Source organism: Ursus maritimus, unplaced genomic scaffold (genome assembly GCF_017311325.1).
Source record: "Ursus maritimus isolate PB19 unplaced genomic scaffold, ASM1731132v1 scaffold_29, whole genome shotgun sequence".
Lineage (NCBI taxonomy): Eukaryota > Metazoa > Chordata > Mammalia > Carnivora > Ursidae > Ursus > Ursus maritimus.
Window position 1 is genome coordinate 10,399,017 of NW_024425452.1, and position 10,617 is coordinate 10,409,633.

At 41.8% G+C, this 10,617-nt stretch overlaps 1 protein-coding gene across 1 annotated transcript in view; it reads right to left on the minus strand.

Annotated features, from left to right (window-relative positions):
* The window catches only part of PKHD1 (PKHD1 ciliary IPT domain containing fibrocystin/polyductin), a 431,701-nt gene that overhangs the window by 300,760 nt on the left and 120,324 nt on the right, over positions 1-10,617 (minus strand). Inside the window, 1 exon segment of the mRNA XM_040643571.1 lies at positions 2,905-3,061. Within this exon segment, the coding sequence (XP_040499505.1) occupies positions 2,905-3,061 (157 nt within the window).

Sequence of the window (10,617 nt, forward strand, 5' to 3'; positions counted from 1 at the left end):
ACTGAATTACTGTTGATGATGATGATGATTCAATCTTATATTTGAATAACTTTTTATTATCTCTTAGGAACTTTCACACATATTACAGACAAGAGAAGACATTAAATGTTTAGAGCTACGCTAGCTACAAGATTTTTGACAATTGGAGTCCTTCGCCAGTTTCAAATGCCTTTTAGAAACAGAAAAATAACTTACCGATGGATTTCTTATTTCTCACAACTCATAACTGCACACATTTATATATATGTATATGTCTCTGCATATATATGTAAATACATATGTATATTTGTGTGTATATGTATGTGCATATATACATGTGTGTTTACCTGTGAACCGACCCATACATATATATCTATATATGTGAGAACAACGAAGGACAGTAAAAGCTCATTAGTTCGGAAAAGTAATAATGAAGAAAGCAAGAGTTCAAAAATTACGCTTCTTAAATTTCATCCGGGATCTGAACTCGGCACCATTTTACTTATCCATCAACCATCAACACATACTCGGTGTCCTAGACCCTGAAGAGACAGTAGCAAATAAATTGCTGAAGTCATTTGCCTTTTTCAGCTTATTCTAGCAGAGGAAGCAGACTGTAAAAAAAAAACAAGGGAATTTATAGTATGTTCTCTGGTGATAAAAGTTATGAAGAAAGATAAAGCAAAATAAATAAGAAGTGGATGCAGTTTCAGAAAAGATGACCAGCAAGGCCTCTCTGATAAGTTGACATTTTCTCAAAGAGCAAACAAAAAAAGAAAAAGCGAGCCGCATGAGTATCTGGAGGAAGACTATTCCGGGCAAAGGACATTAAGTGCAAAGCCTGAAGTGGGCATATGCCTGGTATATTCATAGAAGAACTGGAGCAGAGTGAGTGAGGAAGACAGGTCAATGAAGAGAGCAGAGCGTTGATAATGGTAAGGTTATATGTTATTCCTCATGAGATGGGAAGCCACTGGGGGGTGTTAAAGGAAAGAAGTACAAGATCAGACCTGTTTTTAAAGGATGTGTGCAATAACCTATTGGGGGTTTATTTTAGCATATGGCATAAAAGTCAAATATCAATGACTTAAACACATGAAGTAACTTCAGAGGTAGGCGGTCAGAGTCCCCATGCTACTAAGGCAACTCCAAAGTCATCAGGGTCCTGGGTTTCTCCCATTTTTCTGCTTCCCCATTCTTAACCACCACATTGTCCAAGATGGCAGCTGAAAGTGGAGCTATCATATTTACATTCCAAGAAGCAAAGAAGAGGAAGATGGAAGGACAAATAGGGCATGCCTCCTATAGGGTCCACTCTACTTTAGGACATTTTCCAGATGTCCTGTACCACACCTCCCCTTATATCTCATTGACCAGCTATTAGCCACAAGGCTATGTCTAACCACAAAGAAGGTGAGGAAATAAAGCATTTTAGCTGGATACATTGCTGCCCCAAATAAAAACTGGGGGTCTTCAATTAAGGAAGACAAAGAATCAGAAACATAGGAACCAATTACGAGGCCATTTGAAATGGTCCCAGCCAAAAATTATGTTGGTTAGGACTAGGTTGGTACCAATGGAGATGCTGATATATGAGACACATAAAATGGGACATCCAGAGACTCGGTTGGGCAAGACTTTTAGCTAGGAAAGTTCTCCCAAATGATATCAATATAAGGCAAAGACCCTGAGAGCCTAAAGGTCATCCCATCCCCCACCAGCATTTGACTCCTGGTTAAAGGTCTACGAAGAGCATCTTTAAGCTGAGATTTTAAGTCTGTAATTTTCCTGTGTTATTGCTAGTCCTTAGGTAGTTGATGTCCATGGATAAGTCAGCATTCCCCAAAGCCACTGGTCACACACTCACACACACACACACACACACAAACACACACACCCTCCACACAGAGGTTAAGAGCCCACGCTGACAGACCATTTTTCCTAAAGGATACTAATTAACTGATTTGCCTGAAAACTTCTTCCTGGCTACCAGTGGGTGGAGGGGGGGAGAAACTTCTAAAATACAGAATGCAAAACGCCTAATCAGAAAAACCTGAGTCTATGTCTAAGAGACAGGTATCAATATTACATTGGTTCATCCCCTTCAAAATATTTTATTTCCCTTATGTAGCCATGCTCTTACTTTAACAAGAGCAAATACCCCTGTTAGTGTTAAACATATTTTTAGTAAAGAGTAATGTTTTAGTGCAGAGTTTTAGAGCTACCCATAACTAATCACATTTCCAAAGCTGCTTTCATTTGCCAATGAAGACAGTCACTTTGATAACCATTCCTTATTATCAGCCACTGAAGTAGGCAATGATTTTCATTCTCATTTAACAGATAAGGAAACAAATGCTCAAGGAGGTGGAGTAAGTGACTTAGTCATTTGGTGATGTGGTGGAGGAGCTGAAATTTGAATTCTCAGTCTCGTCCAACTTCCCAGACCCTAGAGCTATGTGGCCAGCTTTGCAATAAGGAAGCCTATTTATATGACTTTCCATGGGACCAGGAAGTCAAAACCACAACAGGGTAAAAGCAGGAAGACATTGCTTTCTTGGCAGGGAATTTCAAAGGCAACAGCCTTAACCAGTTTCAGAGCATTTTGCTACATTGTGGGGGCTGCCCTGGACAAGCATGACTACAAAGTGCTTGAATAAAGGAGGATATTCTTTGATAACACTGTTAACCTTCTTGTATTTGAAAAAATAATTAAGCTCTGTGCTTACAAGAGGCAAAAGACAGGGCCTTCATTTTGAACCCTCTGGCCACTTCCTCCTTTCATAGTAAAATTTCTATTTGTTCCCAGAATAAGTTGTCAATCAAGTGCTGGAACTTATACAAAAATTTCCCCTCCCTCCTGCTGCCCCAAAGTGATAGAATTATATATAGTAATGCCACCACCGATCTCCAAACTCTACAGACCTTTAACGTGCAGTAAGCTGAGGACGCTTGTGTTGGTATCAAGCAGCAGCGATTGGCCATTCTCCACCGTGACGTTGTCGCCATCTTGTGGCACTCTTTCAGGAAACCAGCTGTGAGCCCTCGACCACCTTCGGCAGAACTGAAAGGAAAAGTTGCCCTGGAAAACAGTTGTAATGCTTTGTTTTGTTTTGTTTTGTTGTTTTAAAGCAGGATAGTATGGGGGGGGGTGTCAATCTAAATGGAAACTTCTTAAACTAAAATTAATTTACATATAATGTCAAATGTCTCAGTAAAATTAGTCACCTCTCTTCCTCATACCACTTAACTCAAAAAAAGAGAAAAATACAGAAGGGGCAAAGTTACGCTTGAAATGTCTCTGTCGGCCACTGGAATTCTCCAACAATGTCATGTTGCTAATGTTTCCTTACCTTCTTTTTTTTTTTTTTTTTTTTTTTTCTGGGACAGATCCCCTTCTACCTAATAGACGGGGTCGATTCCATTTTTTATTTTTACAGACATGTATTGAATCTTGAACAAAAAGTCATAAATAGCCTGGAATAGAGAGAATTAAAATGTTCTGCTTGATGGGTGGCATTTTGCTTTATGTAATTGGAATCATTTTTCACTGACTCTACTGCCAAGTGTCCCTGTTTTATAGGAACATTCCTCTTCCCAAGTGCTCCGATCCATCCTCCCAATCTACCTTTTTGTTGTTGTTGTTGTTGCCTCTCCCTCTGAGCTTGGTGCATCAGTGCTGAAAACGAAAGGCACAGGTGAAATGCCCAGTGACTTCAAATGATAACCTGGAACCTTTGAGTGAGGGGCAGGGAGCGAGGCTGAGAGGAGCCTGGATGAGGAAGCAGCCCCTCCCCACCCAACCTCCAGTTTCCCTCCCAGAACTGTTAGCTTTCCTTTTAATTTATGGTCATACTGAAGTCACATGTTTTCAAAAGAGGAATGTGAAAACCACAGAAAGCAGTATTCAGCTCATGCAAGAGGCCAAGAACATGTCTAAATGTCTTGTGCAGTTATGGGACTGTAATTATGATAAGTATAATAAAATCAGAATCGAGAAGGTATTTCCCTCAAGGTAGTACATACAACATGTGCCTGCCTCTTTCCACACACTTCTTCCCGTCCAGATTCCAAGCAAATGTGAAGCCCGAGTTCCTATGAAAGAACTGCCTAGAAGGTCCTCTCATGAAGTGTTAGAGGCAGATGGAAGAAGATCATTAAGGAGGGAAGGCATGTTTATGATACCAATAACTACACCTACACAGAGAATAGTGCCCTGGAGTATTTCTGAGAGAGAAAATGGAAAAATGTGTAGCCAGAAGAGCCAGTAGATTTTCCAAGAGAGTGTACTGACCCCCCAGCTCAATAGTCTTGAGTTGTCCACCCAACCCAATCACCAACAAGCCTTCGACCTAAGGGAAAGTAGGATCTTTTCATTCTCTACACCCACAAATGAGAAAAAAGCCAGTGACTCCTCTCAATTTAAGAGATGGAAGAGCATAAGGCACAGTGATCAGCAGCGCCAGCACCCTGAAAAGAAGAAGGGGTGGTACATAAGCATCTTTGTGAGTTGTAAGAACCATAGCCCCACGATGACCGTCCATAGACTCAGAGAGAAGTCTAGTGCTCTACTGATTTCACACTGAAGCTAGGCAAAGGAAGGTGAACTTTCACAAAGTGGTCCTTAACAGGCTATACAGGATATGTTCTTAGAATCCCTAAACTCACTCCCATAATATCCATAAAGAGGAAAGGGAGGTGAACAGGAGGAAACTGGAATGGAATAGAGTAGTGAGAAGGTGGAAGAGGCTGAACAGGATGAAGACAGTAAAGTCAACAGCAGAGAAGGTGAACCAAAGGACTTTAGAAAAAGCCTAAGTTCCTAGAAGATCAGAAATGGAAAGACTCTAGAGAAATCCTGTCCCTTCATTTTAAAGGGAGTCGCTGAGCTTAGAGCTGTGTAATGTGCAGAGTCCCTGAGCGCCACCATGACAAGATCAGCTCAGGAGGTGGGGCCCAGGGAACTGTCAGTTCATGATCCATCAGATAACACTTCTGCATCAAAGTTGGAGAATGAACTCGAGGCAAGAGCTAGATATCTGGGACGCCTGGGTGGCTCAGTCGTTAAGCGTCTGCCTTCGGCTCAGGGCGTGATCCCTGCATTCTGGGATTGAGCCCCATGTCAGGGTTCTCTGCTGGGAGCCTGCTTCTTCCTCTCCCACTCCCCCTGCTTGTGTTCCCTCTCTCGCTGGCTGTCTCTCTCTGTCAAATAAATAAATAAATAAAATCTTAAAAAAAAAAAAAAAAAAAAAAAAAAGACCTAGAAGTCTGGGAGATGTATCCCAGAAAGGGATCCAGATGTTTCTTCCAAACCAGCCCCTGAAGCTCAGGGTCTTAAGGAAGGCCAGCAAGCCTGGCAAGATGGGGTGTGGATGAGTTGTAAGGAGTATGAAGGATACAGCAGCACAGCTCTTCCTGAGACATTAACCTGGTGGTCAGATCCATACCCCAGCTACAGAAGGACAAAAAAACCAAGGCTCATGACCCTCACAGTGGAAAGATCTGGAACAATTAGACATTAATCAGGTATGTAAGAGAACTGAGAACATCTTAACACTTACAATTAGCACTGATACCCGTTATCTAGCTCTAAGTGAACTTTTAAGACTTCCTCTCTTGCTCTAAAGCACCTGTGTATACACGCATTAGCTGTCTTCCATGTGTTACAACATCTTGGCCCAGCCTGGCCACCTTCAAAAACTGCTACACTCAGCCCCCACCTGGCAAGCGGAAAGGTTAAATATTGTTATCTCCTCACCATTGAGGAAGCAAAGCCTCAAAGAGTTTGAAGGATGTGTCAAGAGGTCACAGTGGTAAAGACAGATGTGACCTAGGCAGAGCAAGCCCCCAACTCAGATTTTTTCACTCATCTTGGGCCTCTCCTCCTGGAATGCTCTTCCTCAAAATATCTGCTGGCTCCATCTCCTACTTCATTCAGGTCTCTGAACAAATAACTCCTACCCTATCTCTTTAATAAAAGAGCACCTCCAATCACTCCCTCTCCCCAATACTGCTTTATTCGGGTATAAGATCTTCAATTCTGTATGTTTTTATCATCTATTGAGCTTACCCACACGAAAGCCAGGACTTTGTTCTGGTTGTTGCTATATCGCCACTCCCCTAAAAAGTATCTGACACATAGCAGGTACTCAATGAAAATCGATGAAATCATGTCTAACTGCTAATCCCATACACGCATTTACAGACACGTGCACATTTACACACGCGTGCACACACACACGTGCACACACACACATGCATCTGAGTGAAACCACCTTCCTGATACAGTAGGTGAACAAATAGGTGGAAACCCAGAACACTGACAAATCTGCAGCGCCCTGGTTTGATCCACTGGGTTTGGCCCACTTGTTTTCACACTGCTTTCTGCATTTTCAAGCTCTATTTAACTTAAAGCAAATGACAGTGAGTGTATCTAAATCAAAACCCTAGACTCAGATTCCCTCTCCCTGTGAAATCTTTCACCATTTTTTTCTTTCACCTTCAGTTTCCCTGTTCAGTGTGGTAGATTTCAAATGAATATAAATGTTAAGCATTACGTTTCAAGAGACTTAAGCTTCCTTTGCGCCCAAACTTCTCCTTAGCATAATAATGGTATCTTGAGATGTGTATATTTTTACGGATGGCTCATGCTTTAGTACAAAACAATGGCTAAATACTAAAAGCTCTAAAAAGTTTAATGTGCCTCAACTACCCAGCAGCCCCCTGGGGAAGTGGAAGAGAAATGGATCACCATAATCGCAACTTGTCAGTGAACCTGTAGCTACAAACCCAAGGTCTTAGCTCTTGACTTCTTCATAGGACACACTGGTAGCGTCATTCCGTGTGTCAGTGGTAGTCCCGTGACTACCGGGGCAACCCTCCAGGAAACAGTGGGAGAGGCTCACTTTCCAACATCCTTACTTCTGATCCCTATCACTTTGATCCAATTAAGCAAAAAAGAATGTTAAGGGGATTTTTTTTTAAAGATTTTATTTATTTATTTATTTGTTTGTTTGTTTATTTATTTTTATTTATTTATTTTAGAGAGCTAAAGCCCAAGGGTGAGGAGAGGAGTAGTGGGGGAGGAGCAGAGAAGGAGAGGGAAAGGGAGAGAAGCCCAAGCCCAGTGGGCTGAGCGCAGAGCCCTAGGAGGGGCTCCCCATCTCAGGACACTGAGATCATGAGCTGAGCCTAAACCAAGAGTCAGACGCTTAACCCACTGAGCCACACATGTGTCCCTGCTAAGGGTATTTTTTTTTTTTTTTAAGATTTTATTTGTTTATTTGACAGAGATAGAGACAGCCAGCGAGAGAGGGAACACAGCAGGGGAGTGGGAGAGGAAGAAGCAGGCTCCCAGCGGAGGAGCCTGATGTGGGCCTCGATCCCATAACGCCGGGATCACGCCCTGAGCCGAAGGCAGACGCTTAACCGCTGTGCCACCCAGGTGCCCCCCTGCTAAGGGTATTTTAAAAGACATCTTGTCAATATACCAGAGAGCCTCTCAGCTGATACTAACATGACGTATTTGGTGAAAGCCCTGTTCCATGTCAGCAGCCTAGCTCATCAGCCAATGCAGGTTCCCCTCCCACTAAATATAAGCTCTTGCCCCTATACTCCCCAAGGTGCTCAGCCTTCAGCTTTAGTTTTCTTCTTTGAGACAAACGACTCATTCCCATCCTGACTCATTCCCATCCCCAAAACCATTTCTTCACAGGCCTATGGGGGTGGCGGCGGAAATAGAGATTTAAGAACTATCCAGAACATGCCCTCATCTTTCCTCAGTACGTACAATCCCAAATAAACATATATATACACACACACACACACACACACACACACACACACACACATATAGGCAAAAACTTTCCTGCCTCAGCGAGGAAGCTTATGCAATTTGTTTTCTTCTTACAGCACGTCAGCACTTCTCTGAACTTCAGGGAATGTGCAGTGTCTGCAAATCTTACATGTCACCTTAAATGTACTTGCAACACCACCAGAGTCATCTTGAAAGAAGTCATTGATCAGCAAGTTGGAACACCAAGCACAGCAGAGACCTCTTTGTGAGCGTATGTGTCAAGCTGGGGTGGTGGAGGAGGCAGAGTGGGGGCCTCTCTCTAGTCACAGTGTCTCCTGGATGACAAAGACAGGAAGAACCGTCTTGACACCTCACCAGAATGCCTTCTTGAGCATGCAAGCTCAGGAAACAGGAAAAGACAGGTCTCTGTGACCAACATTCTCTCTACCCCTGACCCTTCTGCATTTTCTCCACAGCTTTTGCCATCACGGGAATACTGTGTATTTGTCTATAGTCCATCAACCTCCAATAAAATATAAGCTTCATGAGAGCTTCCTGAATTTCTGCTGTACCCCCAGTTCCTACAATGCCTGGCATGTAGTAGGCACCCCCAAAATAGGTTTGAATGACTGGTCAACTCTTATTTGGGCTCCTAATCACTATGCCATCACTTAATAACTGAAGTCATTGGATATGAGGCTGCAATTTTTTTTAATGCTCTTTCACATGGAAATGTTTTTAAGTTTTATGAAAACAAATGTATTTATGTTTTCTCTTGTGACATCTTGTTTTATGCATAGGACGCCCTTTTTTCATTCTGACATTAACATAATTTATATATTCTTCTTGATTTGTAGGGTTTTATATCTGTATGTTAATCCTCAATGAATTCAGAATTTATGTTGGTCAGAAGTTTCACATTTTTCTTTGTTTTTTTTCCCCTAAATAGTTAACTGCCTTCGCATCACTTATTAAATAACATTTGCTCTCCCAACAAATAGTCTTGGCTATTTTAATAATAGTATTATAATGTTGGGTGACATTAAACTTGTGAGCCAATTAAAAATCCCAAACCTTTTATGTTTGAGCTAATATAAAGGCATCTCTTCCAGGTGCATGTGCCCTCGTCCTTGTTCTTAAGGTGCTCATATTATCATTGAGAAAAAGATAAATAGCCAGATAATTAATAGAAAGTGTAATAACTAAAGGGCTAACGCAGATGCTATGGGAGCTCAGCAGATTAGCTGACTGACCCTGGTCAGGATGCGTTAAAGGTGAAGCCCAGCTTACTAATCACCTTTTCTTTCCTTTTTTTAATCTGGACACTGCAGATAAATTAACACAGGCTGAGATTATTTCAGCTGATTATGAAATAAAAAAAATGCTTATTTTAGAAAAGTCAACCATCTACAAATCCAGGATTACGAATAAAGCCCCTGACCTATAATCTAATAACTCCTTAGGGAACAAAAAGGAAATTAAATTAGTTTGGCATAATTTGTTCTTACTGAGCTCATGCTGGCTCTAAGTTATCACTTTCTTTTCTTGGTGCTTACAAACCCTTCATGATTATGAGATAACATGAGAAGGCCCTTACACCATCCAGCACACTGACTTCTCAAAGATGTGGCAACAATACCTTTTGCCAGAGACATGTGCCCAGTTCAGATTTACCCATTGTCCCTGTTAGAAAACAAGACAATTTCCTAGCTTACCTCTGGGTTCTATACACATCCTCAACTCCCATTATTTCGCAACAAATATTGATATTAACTGAAAGCTTCTTACACATAAGTTATTTTAAACACTTTTGAGTTTCAAGGGACTATTACCAGTCTGCAAACAGAACAAATTTACAGAGCCTCTCTTTCTCTTCTCTTCCATGTGAATCTTCAGATCTCCTCTAACAATGACTCTTCTGAATTATAAACTGGGAGATCATTCCACTTGCCAGAGGAAGTAATAATGACAATGATAGCTACAGATCCTTCCATTCCTCTCCTATCCCAGGCACCGCACTAGACATTTTATTTACTGTATCACTAAATCCTCATAACTGAAAAACACACATATTGTCCTCTCTACTTTAAATTGAACATTTTTTAAATTTTAAAAATTATTAATAATGGCTATATATTTTTGCATGCACCTACCAAGTATAATCCCACTTCCTAACCCCAGTCTCTTTTCAGTCTTCTTGCCTGGAATGACAGTGCAGATGGACCTCTGGATTCAACAAATATTTATGGAGCACCTGTTACCTGCCAGACATTGGTGTAGGCACAGATCATAACAAATCCCTGACCTCATGGAGCTTATAATTTAGGGACATAAAGTTAAATATATAAAACAAATAATGTGAGGGGCGCCTGGCTGGCTCAGTCAGTTAAGTGCCTGCCTTTGGTTCAGGTCATGATCTCAGGTTCCTGCGATCAAGCCCTGCATCAGGCTCCGTGCTCAGGGGGGAGTCTGCTCCTCCCTCACCCTCTGCTGCTCCCCCACAGGTCGTGTTCTCCCTCTCTCTCCCTCTTTCTCTGTCAAATAAAAAAAAAATCTTAAAAAATAATAACAATAAATAAAAATAAAACAAATAATGTGCTCTGAAAGGAAAAAAAAAAAAAAAGCAGGGTGAAGAGTATCAGAAGAGCCAGGGTGGAAAGAGCTATTTTCTATCTAGTGATCAGGGACTGCGCCTCTGATAAAGGACTGGAGCCGAGGAGTGAACTATGAGCCAGAGGCTATCTGGGAAGAGCCTAAGGAAGGCGCAGGCGTGGAGCACAGGGGGGTCAGCAAGGAGGGCAGGCAGGGCGAGGTCTGAAGGAAGACTGCACAGCTCATCACCT